Source organism: Drepanopeziza brunnea (genome assembly GCF_022702325.1).
Source record: "Drepanopeziza brunnea f. sp. 'multigermtubi' strain 214-2 chromosome Unknown ctg11, whole genome shotgun sequence".
NCBI classification, from domain to species: Eukaryota; Fungi; Ascomycota; class Leotiomycetes; order Helotiales; family Drepanopezizaceae; genus Drepanopeziza; species Drepanopeziza brunnea.
The window spans coordinates 1,785,144-1,801,289 of NW_027094074.1; the positions used below are offsets into that span (position 1 = coordinate 1,785,144).

Below are 16,146 nucleotides of genomic sequence, written 5' to 3' on the forward strand. Positions count from 1 at the left end.
TGAGAGTGCAGTAGCAGAAGGAGCAATAGCCTTTCCTCTTTACGCTACAGAACAATTGTCTTCAAGTGCGCAATGATGGCTGTAAAATGGGCAGAAGTTGTTGTTGTCTCTATTCCCAAAGCTTAGTTCCTGCACTTTAACGGCAAACACGTGAGGAAGAATATCAACAAGCTCTACATCCTGGCGCTTGCCCGCAGGGGTTCATGCGAAATTTGGCAGCGTAGGTACTACGGTAGATCTTGTGTAATGTAGCTATCGATAGGGAGTTCATTGCAGGCATTCGGGATGGGATGATATACTATGAAGAGGTTCTTTTTCTTTCTTTTTTCATCCCACCTCAACACGCTTGTAGCGGGTACAGCGGTAGCGAGAATGCTCTATTGGCAGCGACATCCCTAATCCTTGGGCACGATTGTTTGGCATGGTCACATCACGACACCCTTCAAACGTTTATGTACGATTGCATTTCCTATGTACAACCCATTAGAAGAAAATCATCGCCAGCAAGCATTATCAAACTCCCTCTCCCAGCAGCGATAACGACCCAAGAATCCCCCCCACCGCATCGCCCCTCCTAACAGAAGTGTTCACTGGTGTCGTAAAATGCATCAGGTGTGAAAATTGCCGCACAGAATATATCCAGCCCCCCACTCTATCCGTGCAAGCAGTGCTCAAATCTGGTATCGTTGCAAGAAAGCGTAAAAGCCCGTTTGTATGTCTTCCTTCGTCACCCCGACCCCGCATGCCTTTGACTTTTCTAGCAATCCTCTTATGCAGTTCCCTGTCGCTCCTTCATGAGATTTCATCGTCGTAGGCTCATCTACATATCTTTCTGTTATCGTGCCCATCAGTTTGCGGCAGCAGTGACTTGGATGGGAGCACGCTCGGCGCGCCCTTGCACCTCCTTTGCTGCGTGCTTGCCGAGAATCTCGTTGGCGGTTTGCTTGACGATACCACCAGTGACAGGCAGGCCGGTAGATCCTTCAAGGTAGAGATCAACCTCACGAGCGGATTGACGGCCTTCGTTGATACCCCTAAGTAAATGGTTAGCAAGAGTGAAGTTCAGGTGATCTTAGTTAAGACGTACCAGACGATGAGGGACTGTCCACGGCGGCAGTCACCAGCAGCAAAGACACCTTCCATGTTGGTGTGGTACTTCCCAGGAGGGGTCTTGACGTTCTTACGAGCGTCCTTCTCCACCTCGTCACCAAGAACGCGGTCCTCGGGGCCAAGGAAACCCATGGACAGGAGAACAAGCTCGGCAGGAAAGAATTGCTGGGAGCCCTCGATTTTCTTCATGTCCCATCCCCCAGTAGCAGACTTGGTCCACTCAACACGGATAGTGTTAATGCCCTTGACTCTGCCCTCTCCGTCATCGACGAATTCCTCAGACATGACACAGAATTCACGAGGATCCTTGCCCATGTGCTGCTTGACCTCTGTGTGGCCGTAGTCGACACGGTATATTCTGGGCCACTGAGGCCATGGGTTGTCGCGGGCACGCTCGTTAGGTGGCTGTGGCAACAACTCGAAGTTGGTGACGGACTTGGCACCGTGACGAAGCGAGGTGCCGATGCAGTCGTTTCCAGTGTCACCACCACCGATAACCACGACGTTCTTGCCCTTAGCCGAGATGAATTCACCATCCGCAAGCTCAGAGTCAAGAAGAGACTTTGTATTCTTGTGGAGGAATTGCATGGCAAAATGGATACCCTCAAGGTTTCTGTTTTTGATTGGGAGATCGCGAGCGACTGTAGCACCAGTGGCAATGACGACAGCATCGTTCTCAGCCTTGAGGTCATTAAGGGTGATTTGTTCTCCGATAGCGACGCCAGTCTTGAAAACGATGCCCTCCGCAGCCATGAAGTCCGTACGACGTTTGACAATCTTCTTGTCGAGTTTCATGTTGGGGATACCATACATGAGAAGGCCACCCAGACGATCGGCGCGTTCGTAGAGGGTGACCGAGTGCCCAGCCTTGTTGAGCTGATCGGCACATGCAAGACCGGCGGGTCCAGATCCAATGATGGCTACGGTTTTTCCAGTGCGGACCTTTGGTGGCTGAGGAATCATCCAGCCCATGTCAAATCCACGGTCGATGATGGCACACTCGATTGACTTGATCCCGACTGGGTCTTCGTTAATGCCGAGGACGCAAGCACCTTCGCAAGGAGCAGGGCAAACACGCCCGGTAAACTCGGGAAAGTTGTTGGTCATGAGCAGACGATTGAGAGCATCTCTCCAGGAGCCGCGAAACGCCAGCTCGTTCCATTTGGGAATGATGTTAGAAATAGGGCAGCCAGAGTCAGACTGACAGAAGGGAACACCACAGTCCATGCAGCGAGCAGCTTGGTACTTAAGCTCATCCTCGTCGAGACGCTTGGAAAGCTCAGCCCAATCGCGAGTTCGCGTCTTTGCAGAACGGTATTTCTCGGAGCGGCGTTGATACTTCATGAAACCCCTGGTCTTGTCCAAGACGAGAGATCTCTTCTTCTCGACGGCAGAATCGCCAATGGACTCCTCGATGTCCTGCACGCTGGACTTCGCGTGCTTAGCCTTCTCCTTCATCTTATCCTCGTGCTCACGAATTGCTAGACCGGGGATGTTTGGCATCTGGAACTCAGCTCGCTTGGCCTCAGCTGCCTTAGCGGCCTCTTCGGCGAGAACACGCTTGTAGTCAACTGGCAGGACCTTCACGAATCGTGGAAGGGCTCGGTTGAAGTCGAGGAGGATACGGGCGGCAAGTTCGGAGCCGGTGTAGTGGTGGTGATCCTCGATCAAGCCTCGTACGTAGGCAATCTCAGTTGGATCATCAATGCCGGATGCTTCAACCATCTCAGGGTTAAGCTTAGACATGAAGTCTTGCTGGATATCCAGGATATAGGCAATTCCACCAGACATGCCGGCAGCAAAGTTGCGACCAGTGCTTCCAAGAATGAGCACACGACCTCCAGTCATGTACTCACATCCGTGATCACCGACACCCTCAACGACAGCGGTGGCACCCGAGTTGCGAACAGCAAATCGCTCTGCAGCAACACCACGGAAGAAACAAGTTCCACTGGTGGCACCGTATAAGCAGACGTTGCCAACGATGACATTCTCCTCTGCCTTGAAGACGGCTGCGCGTGGAGGGTAGATGATGAGGCGTCCTCCTGAAAGACCTTTTCCAACATAGTCGTTGGAATCTCCCTCCAGCTCCAAAGTGACCCCCGGTGCGAGGAAAGCACCGAATGATTGACCAGCAGAACCCTTGATATTGACGTGGACAGTGTCCATGGGAAGCCCCTCTTCACCGTAACGCTTGGAAATTTGGTACGAGAGCGAAGTTCCCATGGCACGGTCGGTATTAACGACATCGCACTCAATTCGGGAAGGCAATCCTTTGTCAAGAGTCAATTCAGCCTCTGAAATCAGCTTGTTGTCGAGTCTAACGTAGAGACGATGGTCCTGCTTGCGAACATTGAAAGTCGCAACCCCAGGTCGTAGCTTGTGGGCCGGTGTGAGTATCAATGACAAATCAATGTTTTGAGTTTTGGGAGTTCGAAGATCTTCACGAACTCTCAACTTCTCAGCGTGACCAACCATTTCGTTAATGGTCCTGAAGCCAAGCTTAGCCATGATAGCACGAAGCTCATTAGCAATGTAGTAGAAGAAGTTGATGACATGTTCCGGACTACCCTTGAACTTCTTTCTGAGCTCAGGGTCTTGGGTGGCGATACCAACCGGGCACGTATTCTGAAGACATGTTAGCATATTAATATGAGCGAATACAAATCTCCTACCGTGTGGCATTTTCTCATGAAGATACACCCCATAGCGATCAGAGGAGTAGTGGCAAAGCCCCACTCCTCAGCGCCGAGCAGACAGGCAATAGCAACATCGCGTCCGGTTCGGAGTTGACCATCAGTCTGGACAACGACACGACCACGGAGATCGTTCAGAACCAGAGTCTGATGGGTCTCGGCAAGACCAAGCTCCCAAGGAAGACCGGCATATTTAATACCGGTCCATCGGGAAGCACCAGTTCCACCATCATGACCCGAAATCAAGATGTGGTCGGCCTTGGCCTTGGCGACACCCGAAGCGACGATTCCAACACCCGTCTCGGAGACAAGCTTGACAGATACTCGGGCACGAGGGTTAGAGCACTTGAGATCGTAGATGAGTTGCTTCAAATCTTCGATACTGTAGATGTCGTGGTGGGGTGGTGGGGAAATGAGACCAACACCAGGGGTAGAGTGACGCGTGCGGGCAATGGACTTCGAAACCTTATGGCCGGGTAGCTCACCACCTTCTCCAGGCTTAGCGCCTTGTGCCATCTTAATCTGGAGCTCATCAGAGTCGGCGAGGTAGTTGGAAGTGACACCGAAGCGGCCGGATGCAACCTGTTTGATGGCAGAACGCATGGTATCGCCGTTCGCCATTCTCTCGGATCGCTCAGGGTCTTCTCCTCCTTCTCCGGTGTTGGATTTTCCACCAAGTCGGTTCATTGCCACAGCAAGAGTAGAATGGGATTCCATAGAAATAGAACCATAGGACATGGCTCCCGTACAGAAGCGGCGGACAATCTCGGTCCATGGCTCAACTTGGTCGATGGGCACCGGAGAGCACTCATCAAACTTGAAATCTAGAAGACCTCGAAGGGTGCAAGACTTGATTTGCTCGTACTCGGAGCGAGAATAAGCCTCGTACGACTTGTCGTTCTTGGTACGGACCGCATCCTGGATGTTGGCAATCGATGTCGGATCATTGATGTGGGGCTCTCCGCCGTCACGCCAATGGTACTCGCCAGACTCGACAAGACCTGGAACAGAGACGGTATATCGGGATGGGAAACCCTTCTCGTGGAATCTGAAAGCATCCTCTGCGATCAGCTCGAAAGTGATGCCCTTGATTCTGGTGGCGGTTCCCTTGAAGCAGCGATCTACAACCGTGTCATCAACACCAAGTGCCTCGAAGATCTGAGCACCCTTGTAACTGGCCAGGGTGGAGATACCCATCTTGCTCATCACCTTCAAGATACCTCCATCCGCGGAATACTTGTAGTTGCGGATGAGCTCATCGTCGGTGAGCTTCTTTCGGATAAGACCCTCTCGGTTCAGCTTGATGATGCACTCCATAGCGAGGTATGGGTTGATGGCATCAGCGCCGTATCCGAGCAGCACGCACATGTGGTGGACTTCGCGGGCCTCGGCAGTCTCGACAACGACAGCAGCAAGCGATCTCCACTTGTTGTTAACCAAGTGGTGGTGGACCATACCGGATGCGAGTAGAGCAGATACGGGAACGCGGTCTGCGGAAGTGGCACGATCGGATAGGATGATGATGCGGTCCTTATTGTTGATGGCTGCAGTTGCCTGGTCGCATATCTCGTCCAAATGGTTGATATATCCTTGAACACCCTCTGACTTGGGGAATGTCAAATCAATGACCTTGACAGTCCAGGCAGAATTCATCCTGTTGATGTTCTTCAACGCATTGAACTCGGGGATGGAGAGGACTGGGGTTGGGAGAAGCAATCGACCACACTGGGAAGAATCCATCTCGAGCAAGTTGCCCTGAGGTCCAACGTAGCACTGCAGAGACATGACGATGGCTTCCCTGATGGGGTCGATGGGAGGGTTGGTGACTTGAGCGAACAGCTGTCTAAAGTATTCATACAGCAGACGAGGAGCCTGAGCCAGGCAGGCCAGCGGAGCGTCGTTTCCCATGGATCCAAGAGCCTCCTTCTCATCAGTGGCCATGGGACCGAGAAGCAGACTGACTTGTTCGAAAGAGTATCCGAATGCTCTCAGCATGGGGTCCTCCTGGATTTGAGAAGCATCTGGCTTTGGGGCCAGTTCGACTGCTCCTTGAGTGAGAAGATCCTCAAGGATCTTTGGCAAGCTTAACAGCTCCTTCTGAAGCCAAGCTCTGAAGTCCTGGCGAGTAGACACCGTGCTTTTCAGCTCACTGTCGTCGATGATGCGACCAGCAAGCGTATCGACCAGCAACATCTTTCCCGGTTGCAAGCGACCCTTGAGGATAACACGCTCGGGGTCAACGGGGATAGTCCCGACTTCTGATGCACAAATAATTCTGTCATCATCCATAACGTAGTACCTGCAAGGTCGGAGACCGTTTCGGTCCAGGTTGGCACCGCAGTACCGTCCATCCGCGAATGTAAAGAGCGCTGGACCATCCCAAGGCTCCATCTGACAAGCTGCCCACTCGTAGAAGGCGGCCTTGGCAGGATCCATCGCGGGGTTGTCCTCCCACGCTTCAGGCACCATAAGCATGACCGCCTCTGGGAGCGACAACACACCATTGATGGTCAACAGTTCCAGGACATTGTCGAAGGCGGCCGAATCGGAGCCACCATCTTCAACGATTGGGTAGAGCGATTCAAGCTCTTCGCCAAAAATATCGGACTGCATGACACCCTCGCGAGCTCGCATCCAGTTCTTGTTCCCTCGCAAAGTATTGATTTCACCTAGTCAGAGGTTAGTACCCGCGCGGCTGTTGATTGGATATTACGAGGCCCTTACCATTGTGAGCTGCCCATCTCAGGGGTTGGGCACGATCCCAGGAAGGGAAGGTGTTGGTAGAAAAACGGGAATGCACGAGAGCGAAATGGGCTTCGTAATCGGCGTTGACCAGATCATAATAGTACTGATATACTTGGATGGGAGCAAGCTGGCCTTTGTACACAATGTTCTTGTTGGACAGAGAGCACAGGTAGAACCAGTTGTGCAAGCCAATGGTGTGGGTTGCACGCTTTCGCAGTACATAGAGCTGTCTTTCGAAGTGTTTGTCATCAAAAAGACTGGGGTCTGTGATCTCGGGCGAGTTGCCAGAACCATATGCAGAAGCAAGTACAACGAATGGCTGCAGAATAGTTGGCTCACGAGAAGCAGCCGCGGGACCAAGGAGAGTGGAATCTTTAGGAGGCTCCCGCCACCCCAATACTCTCAACCCCAGTGACTCTGAGATCTCTTCCAATTGTCTCTTTGATTCATGCAAAGTCTCCTCATCTGGCTTGAAGAAAAGATTGCCCACGGCATATTGCCCTAGAGGTGGAAGCTTGATATCCGTTTCGCGTTCAAAATTCTTGATGAAGAACTTGTGGGGGATTGAAGTCATAACACCCGCTCCATCTCCGTCTCGCGCATCGGACCCGACCGCACCGCGATGGGTCATGTTACACAGCAAGTTCCGCGCTAGAGTGACGGCATGTCAGCATACTGGTTCTATAAAGATAGGGATGTGGGCATACCATCGCTAACAATCTTGTGGCTCGCCTTGCCCTTTATGTGGCTGCTTGAGGTTAGTTGTGTTTCTTCCTCTTTTTTCCAGGCCTCTGCATTCGTACGTACCAAGCAAAGCCAACACCGCACGCATCTTTCTCCAAGCCAGGATCGTATAATCCTCTAATCACTTGGTTAGTTTCGCTAGACCAGCAGAGCAGGCTCTTGTGGAACTCACTGCTTCACTGGCAGAGCTCCTGCCCAAGACTCGTTCTCCTCTGTCTGATATTCATATTGATGATATGGCTCGTTCTCGGCGTCAATCTGGTTTTGTCTATCGTTGAAATCGTCGACTTTTGCCATAGCAGGCAAAGTAGCGGCGACTTCGAGAGTAAAAGGGTTGAGGAAGCGATAGTCGAGAGGAAGCGATAGTCCAAACGAAGGGATGTTGTCCGCCTATGTAGTGCTTTGCGGAAATCGTCTCTCTTAGCGCTTGATTGTAATGTTTATTTGTCTAGGGGCAAAATTGATGTTAGTCAAGGAGATAAGGAAGAGCAAACCAAATCTCAAGTCCGAAAGTTGATAAGCATTGGCGGGTTTGAATTGAGGGGAAGGCATGCAGTAGCAGTGAAACCGGGAGTTCCAGACCTAGCGCAGTCAATCGCGGTGGTCGGTGGTTGACTGCGTCAGGACTGGGCGGACGGATTCTTTTTTGTCTGCACCTCAATGCATAAACGAATAAACGAATGGGTGATAAGCACATGGGTGAATCTCGATTGACGAAATTGAAATGCAAATTTGCATTTTCCATCTCCACAACTGTTGTTCCGGTCTTGCTATACCGAGAGCAGGATGGATGTTATCGAGCTCCTGTTGGCTTTTGGGTCCGTCCATATATGATTGCTTGATCGCTGATGCTGACCCCGCGCCGGTAGCAGGTGAGTAGTTGGGAAGTCAAGGGAGCAAAGCAGAACAGGACCGAACATAACATAACATAACATAACATCATCACTCACATTGTGCAATTGTTTTGGGCTCAGAGCAAGAAAATTCCTCTGCTTGGGGGTTGTGTTGTTCGGATTGGAGTCGGGGAGGGAAGAAAGAGGGTGGTGGCGGGAGGGGGAAGGACTTTAAAGGCTTTTTTTTTTTCCATTTGGTCTGGCGTTGAGTGCGTAGCGGGCGGCGAGTGAATATTCCTTGCCGGAGCTAGGAGAGGGCTAGTACGTGGTACTTCGACCATTCATGGAGTAGGTACGGAGTATACTGTACCAGTACTTAGTAGGGTAGTAAATTCGCATCTGAAAGCTTGGACTAGCTAGGACCAGGGTGAAAGTGTCTAGGCAGTAGGTAGTAGGGGTAGTATTTCCACAATACTACAACTACAAGTACTATAGTACCGGTAGTGTAGTACAACTACTCCGTACAATTAACAACTACAGATCTTCGCATGCCATGGTTCATTGCCGGTAGCCTGCCTATCTGCCACGATGAATCGATCTTGTCAACAGCATGAGGGCATGACTATGATAGCCAAGTACTTGTTGTACTACCGGTACCTACCTAGGTAGGTACTTTGGTTGTCCCTCGACCATCTTGTACTGTGCAGCACCGCACCGCACCGCACAGCAAAGCAGCCGATTCAGGATATGGAAAGTCGCTTACATATATGCAGCAAGTAATACGTACGATACCTACCACTAGATATACAGAGTACTTATCGTGGCCAACCCCCCACCCCCTTCCCCCCCCCTTCCCCCCTTCCCCCCTTCCCCCGCTCCCCCAGGTAGCGTCAGTGGTAGCGTAGCCTTGTTTCGTCTACCAAGAAGAAAGAAAAGAAGCGAACAAAAGCTACCCCCGATATCGCATCGCCTTCCCAGATATGATTGGTCAAGACCGACCCAAGCATCCGAGACTGCAGCCAATGACAGCACAGGCATTATACACTGCAACTACCAACCCAATATTATGGTGACAACATCGACATCGACACTCGGGCGCATTCGGGTTCGTGTTTGGGGCAAAACGGTACTTCGGATCGAATCGAGAGCTCCTTGCCGTGAGGTGAGATCCAAGAAAGCACGCATGACAATTTCCATGGACTGCGATGTTCCCTACTTCCTCGACCAATCCAAGCCAGAAGAAACGAGATGATACCGCAAGCGCGGTCAAGTCCACAATACAGAGACAGTAAGTACGTAGTACAGTAAGTAAAGTGGAATGGAATGAATGAGCGCCTTCTCGGGACAAGGCTGAGAGAGATGGACCTCGGTCAAAACTTGACTTTCTTACACATCACACCACACCCCACCCCACCCCGACCCCGACCCCACGCCACCCAGCCTCGTGGGCCGAGCGTTCAACCCCCCCCCCCCCCTGCAGATAGGAAGTACGTAGTACTACCGGTACCGGTACGTACTACGTAGCATCGTGCACCACCTCGCATCGCCTCAGCCTCAGCCTCAGCCTCAGCATCAACGTCAACAAACAAAGTCGCTCAATTCTAGCATCGTTCATTTGCACCAGCTCTTCAGCATGTTCTCTCTACCAAGTCTAGCACCGCAGGATGTGAGTCCAAACTTTTCCTGCCTCTGTTCCCTCAATCATTCCCCCCCTCTCTTGACCACACCAAGCACTTTCCACACCGAAAACAGGTCGGACGCCCTCAAACCACTAACAAAACCTACCACACACAGTCCTACTCCCTCTGGTACACCTCCTCGACAACGCCCCATCCATCCGCCTTCACCACTCCTCCCGCCCAAGGTGCCCCGAGCGACGCCCAAGCCCAGCAGCAGCACCCGCAGCAGCATCCACGCCACCGCCAGACCCAGCGTACTCCGCTCTCGCGCCTTCGCCAGGATGAAGAATACCTCGCGCTCCGCAAGCAAAACATCCAGAACTACGGCTCCGGATGGATCAAACCCCCTGGCGTCTCCAAATCCCTGCACCAGCTCCGCGAGGAGAAGCGGGAGATGGAAGAGCACCAGGAGGCCCTGCGCCGCGAAGCGCTCGCGCAGGAGCTCGCCGAGGCCGAGGCGGCCGAGATGGGCAATGAGCTGTTGCAGGGCGAAGACATGGGTACCGAGATGGGGGACATGGGCAGGGATCTGGACGATGAAGTGCCGGATGCTGATGAGGATGCGAATGGGACGGCGGGGCTACTGGATAGTAGCGACGAGGGGAGTGATATAGAGGAGGAGGAAGAAGAGGGTGGAGGGCATATGCAAGATTTCCCCGCAAACGTTCTGGCGTCAAGGTTACCGGATGATGTTTATCGCGAGGCTTTGGTTCGAGGCGATGAAGTCAGACGCTCGCAGTTCAGTGGGGAGGGCTCGGTAGGAGATGGGGAGGAAGCCGCGGGGGATTTGTTGCAAGAGGAAGACTTGATTCATGAACATCGTCATCAGCAGAGACAGTATGATCTGGACATGGACATAGATGCCGACCTGGACGCGGATATCCCTGAAGCATCGGCTGACGGCTACGAGCACACGGATACCGAGGAGGAACTATCGAGTAGTGACGACGACGGTGCCGACGAGAGTCAAATTTCACGACATCAGGCTGCGATGAGTATGGTTAGGAGTGATGGGACGCAGAATAGTATGGACTTGAGTAACCTGATGGCAGACAGTAGCGAGATGGGAAGTCCTCCGAGACGAGCGTCTAGACGGAGCGCCTCTAACAGATCGGCTGGGCGGCCGTCGTAAGGCTCTTCGGAAGGAAGCGAGCGCCAGGTATCTGGTTTGCCAGTACCGAAGAAGAGGTGCAGTGTTATCCAACATAGTGTATGAAGCGAAGCCTACCTTACTAGTAACCCTCAAAATCAGATACCCCAAATTAGAGAACCAGACAAGACTTTGGAAGCTATGGTATGAGCTGCCAATCAACGCCCCAAGCCCGACCACAAGAAAGACAGGATACAACTTCTCCCCTCCTTTCTCCCTTCCCCATCGTTTTCTTTACCAAGCCCCAACGCCAGTGCAATCAATATACAATATATGCAGCATCTTCCATGTATACATAACCCACCCCCCCCCCCCTCCAGGTCTTCTCCCATCCCCACACCTTCAAGCATCGGCTCAAATCCACACCCAGAAGAACAAGAACCCCACGGCAGCAAAGAAGGCCAGCCACACCTTCCAACCGACGCCCGTCCGCTCGGCCATGACCAGCATGCGATTCATGGTACCCTTGAGACGTAGGCGCGTCCCATCGAACGAGTCGTTCATCTTCTCTGCGAGAGCCGATGAGTCGCGGATCTCGTCGCCGATGGCCATTGTCATCTAGGGCGTCGATGGGAGAATTAGTACACACATACAAATCACATATACACATACACAAGTAGTGACAATGATGATGATGATGATGATGATGATGATGGGGTATGCGAGATATGGCAATCGGGAGAAGGGGAAGAAAGGGGAAGCGAAACAGGACAGACGTACGTCTTTCAGCTGGCGGACTTTGCCAAGTATGCCTTCGACCTGGCCGTCGTTCTGGGACTCGAGTTCGTTGAGCACGGCGTCGCTGTATTGGCCTCTGCGGATCCCGTCAGTCAGTCAGTCAGTATGTATCCATACAACAGCATCGACACTGTCCGTCCCGTCCCATCCAATTCATCCATCGTGTTCCTCCAAATCCCGTATCCAAGCTCAATCTCCACATCCCAACCAACCGCAGCCTCCTGGAAAGAGTAAACAGAGAAGCAAGAGACCGACTCACTTCCGATTCGGCGTCGCAGGCCTGTACCCCGGCCCATCAACCCCAGGCCCTCCACTCCCACTCCCATTGCCATTCCCATACCCCCCATTCACGCCCCCTCCTGCTGCTCCTCCCCCTCTGCCATACCCAGCACCACCTGCATACCGATTCGGAGTATTCCCCGCCCCTCCACTGTTGTTATACCCCTCAAACAGCGCGCTGCGCGGATCCCGCTGGTGCAGCGTCGACTGCCCGAACCTGCTGTGGCGTTCCAACAGTATGTCAGCCTCATACTCACTTGCCTGCGATCCTCTTCCCATCCTCTTCTCTCCCTCTCGAGCCTACCCGCGGCGCATGGAGAAATCTAGATACATCGACAAACGTAACAGACACCAGAGAGAAAAAAAATAAAAAAAATTGACCTATCCCTCCCCCGCGCATAAGAACACATCAAGTCGGAAAATCAAAGCAGAGAAAAGAAGAAGACAGCGTCGAGAATAGCAGCGCGCCCCTGAAGAAAGAAAAAATTGTAGAAGGGACGGTGCTCGCCCGCGCGCGTTCCGAATCGATGTAGAGAGTCCGGCACAAGACCAACCCCCCCCTTCTCTCTGTCTCTGACTCGGAATGCTACCCGAAAGATCGCTGCCGGCAGCGTAAGGGAGAGAGAGGAGAGAGGTGAGGACCCGAGCCGGCACGCAAAAGCAGAAGTAAAAAGAAAATATAAAGAAAACAGGGCAGTAGATGATGGAGACTAACCTCGACGCCATCGTTGCTTCGTGCTCCTCCTCCTACTCCTCGTCCTCCCTCCTTGCGCTTTCTGCTGCTGCTGCTGCTCTTCTTGTTTGTTCACTCACTCCTGACGACGCACTCAGCACCACGCGACGGACGCGATGTCCGTAGGTCTGCAGGTAGGACAGGTACCGGTAGGTAAGTAAGGCAGGGCGCGAATCGTCCGACGAGGTTTTCCGGCGGAAGTTTTAGAATGGCTTTCGGTTTCTGGTGCTTATTCGAGGTTCGGTATCGAACGGAAGGCGGGCGCGCAGGCGAAAGAGAATGGCCAAGGGTAGGTATGTAGGTGGGTGGATAGGTAGGTAGGTAGGTAGGTGGGTGGGCAGGGAGATTGAATTTGATGGATGAGGAGAGGAAATACGAGATGAGATGTGTTCTTGGAGGCTCCGACCCCGAAAACTCCTGGTCCAACCAGTGCACAACCAAAGTCGGGTCCAGTCAAGTCACGATCGCCAGCTTGTGGAGCCAACTTTTCAATATTCTCACAATTTCATGTTCATTAACAATGATTGTCCTAGAGAAAATTCTTCGAGGACTCTTGCCTGCCTGCTGGCCGGCCGTAAGGGCTGAACGTGGGTTGGTTTTCTCTAGCCTTCTTAATGTTCGCGTGCCAAGAAGGCTGTTTTCTTTCCTTATCGCTTTTGGGATTGTAATGGAATAGGGGTTTGAATACAGTTGCGTGGAGGGAACAAAGACTTTGATGTGATGAATGCGCGCTCGGTTCTGCTTTGTTCTGCTCTACTCTGATCTGCGCTGTGTGACTAGAGTGCTGCTGTTAGTTCAAGTACGCAGTGATTCCTTATAAGTACTTAGGAAGTCACAGGCCTCCCTTAGACTATCAAGATAATAGAAATAGCATCTCATGCCTGCGAATATGGTAAGATAAGACACGACCGTAAGTACACTAGCATAGCGGCTTGTCAATAGTCAACTTGACTTTCCATACCTCGTAGTTCACAAGGAAAGAAGCTCAGTTATGCGCGCCCATAGGCTCAATTCTCTATTGAGGATGATACAAAGGAGGCGTGCTCATAGAAGCCCCGCCACTCAGCAGATCCATATGCACTCCTTTGGCGCGCTCGCCCCAAAATCACCGCCTTCATCATATCATTTGCCATCGTAATTCAGTCGGGGAAGAGAGATTTCGTGTCGGTCGGAAATTGTTCTTCACGCAGAGATAAGCGGAAAAAGAGAAGAGCCGTATCCAGTCGTCGTCGAAGGGGAACGGGCCGCGTCTGAATCCAGAAAGCAAGAGCATCGCGTTAACAGGCGCAAGAGTTCATCAGAGCACTGCCAGCATCCCAAGTTCGCACATCGAGACGAGACGTCTACTTGTGGTCCTTCATCTCGGCATCGGACTCCTCGGGAGGTTCCACGAAGTCATCATCTGCCTCCTCCTCCTCGTCGTCAGGTCCCATCTCCGCGGCAGCCTTGGCAAAATCAATCTTGACTCCGCGGGTGCGGCGACCAGAGCTGATGATGTTTCCGGGGTTGATCTCCTCCATGTTCTCCTCCTCTAGGTCCTCGGCTGTCGACTTGTCAGAGCGCAAACCTAGTTTGAGAGGGGTAGATTGTCTTACGGGCATCTTGCTGCTTGAGGTGTTAGCCGGGTGTGGTCTTGATGTTGGGTAGAGGAGAAGCTTACATCATCAACTACCTCGTCAGCCTCCTCATCGCTGGAGCTGTCGACGTCCATGCTGTTGTCTTGCACCTCAGCCTCAGCTGCCTTGCCCTTGTCGGCGGGAGTGTTCGCAGATTCAGCCTGGGCAGACATCTTGATTTATCTTCGAGTTGGAAGGTTTGGTTTGGTTTGGAGGTTGTGGTTGTGGTTGTGTTTGGAATTGAGTTTGGAAAGGTGGGAAGATTGGTTGTAGGGAAGAAGAATGAGGTGACTGATCGCGTCTAAAAAAAAGCAAACAACGCGTAGAGAGAGCCCTTTGGAGGGGCAACCGCGATTGAGCCGCCCCGCACAGGCCATCCCATCGGTGTCCGTCTCGAAGGTTCCATCCATCCCTTCTCCTTCAATTCTCCTTTAAATGAAGTCTGGAAAGAGAGTTATTGACATTGAAAATTGAGCAACGTTGAACTTGGCTCCTAGATATTGAATTTTCTAAGCAGTCACTAGATGGTGTTCCAACTCAATTCTCAAAACACCCTTGTTAACAATACGTTGTAGCGCCTGAAACCGCGTGCCTTATGGTTTGGAACGTGGAAAATACATACAGTAATAATACTTTCTTCTCCTTCTACTCTATACTGCTATTCTAACCTGCTGGTTATTTCCAAGGATAATCATCTAGAAGATTGTCCTTGGCTTGCTCCCAATATTTCCTCTAAAAGACGTCCATTCTCGGCAAGCGCTATCTCGACACATTTGTCTGGATATTTACCTGTATTATTATGACTTATCGAACTGGGTAAGCATCAGGAAGAATCCCTTCTTGTGACTGGCGGCAGAATCGTGAACTACAATGTTCCAGAGGTCGCTGAAGTACACAAAGCCAAGCGAAAGGATAAGCGAGATCCGGCCACCAAAACACCAGCCATACATATCTCCCATTTCGTTACCTATCCGGGTTAAGTGCTTCCCCTGACCGGAAAACGACTCCTCGATTGCAGACCTCCCCTCTTATGACTTCCATCGCCTTCACCTGCGCTTCCATTAGGTCTGAAAGCTCTGCATCATTGCAACTCCAAGTCTAAGGAGCGGGTTTGATATGATGAGTATACTGGGACACAAGTATTCCACCACTGAATATTTCAACTAGAAGCTTAACCACAGCGTCGGCTGGTGCGGAATTGGGGTTTTTTTTTGGCAGCAGAGATAGGACTTGTGACCGTTTGAGGTGCTGGTGACGACAGTAGATCCCCGGCAGGTGCTTCCGATCTCTCGAAGGGTATGGCTGGTCCCAGATTCTTGGAATCGTATAGCCATCCTGGATTTCGGGGACGGGGACAGTCTGCCTTCCGGAGTGCGCATCAATCCGAAAAAACTTCGAGCCTTCGCTCGGTCCGCCGTAGGTGCAGTTCTGTATGCCTTGCCAGATCTTCAATATACAAATATGGCAAAGCATTTCGTACGCGATATTTATATACGCGAAGGACCGAAACCTCAGCGACTCCACGCACAGATGAGGGGCCCTCCTCGTTTCAGCGATCCGATTATCACAGATCTTCTCAGCAGCACTACAACTTTTGTTGTTCTTGTCGGGGCAACATGAAAATCATGTTCACCCAGCTCAGCCTGTGGCTTCTGTAACTCCTTCCACGGCGAAGATTATCTGCCACCAAACATCATACCGGATAGAGGCAAATGAGGAAAGCAGCGAACTAATTCCGAAGAGGACGTAGCAGGTAATGTAAGCTGCCAAGGAGAAAATATAGCCAAACGATCCATCTTCACTGGGGACCGGAGCCACACGAT

At 51.9% G+C, this 16,146-nt stretch overlaps 4 protein-coding genes across 4 annotated transcripts; 1 reads left to right on the forward strand and 3 right to left on the reverse strand.

Moving 5' to 3' along the window:
* Positions 1–847: 847 nt before the first annotated feature.
* On the reverse strand, positions 848–7,592 carry L3040_006629 (uncharacterized protein; the record flags this gene model as incomplete). Its single annotated transcript, XM_007292201.1, has 7 exons — positions 848–1,034; positions 1,088–3,738; positions 3,786–6,475; positions 6,531–7,202; positions 7,259–7,299; positions 7,359–7,412; positions 7,468–7,592. 7 exons carry the CDS (start codon positions 7,590–7,592, stop codon positions 848–850), a joined length of 6,420 nt encoding a protein of 2,139 aa, XP_007292263.1.
* Positions 7,593–9,761: 2,169 nt separating this feature from the next.
* On the forward strand, positions 9,762–10,939 carry L3040_006630 (uncharacterized protein; the record flags this gene model as incomplete). The annotated part of the gene is made up of 2 exons (XM_007292202.1): positions 9,762–9,794; positions 9,923–10,939. The coding sequence occupies 2 exons, from the start codon at positions 9,762–9,764 to the stop codon at positions 10,937–10,939; spliced, it is 1,050 nt and encodes a 349-aa protein (XP_007292264.1).
* A 372-nt stretch (positions 10,940–11,311) lies between these two features.
* Positions 11,312–12,700, reverse strand: L3040_006631 (uncharacterized protein; the record flags this gene model as incomplete). The annotated part of the gene is made up of 5 exons (XM_066154188.1): positions 11,312–11,515; positions 11,678–11,771; positions 11,955–11,975; positions 12,099–12,194; positions 12,690–12,700. 5 exons carry the CDS (start codon positions 12,698–12,700, stop codon positions 11,312–11,314), a joined length of 426 nt encoding a protein of 141 aa, XP_066011166.1.
* Positions 12,701–14,050: 1,350 nt separating this feature from the next.
* Positions 14,051–14,496, reverse strand: L3040_006632 (uncharacterized protein; the record flags this gene model as incomplete). Its single annotated transcript, XM_007292204.1, has 3 exons — positions 14,051–14,250; positions 14,303–14,312; positions 14,368–14,496. 3 exons carry the CDS (start codon positions 14,494–14,496, stop codon positions 14,051–14,053), a joined length of 339 nt encoding a protein of 112 aa, XP_007292266.1.
* Between the last annotated feature and the right edge of the window lie 1,650 nt (positions 14,497–16,146).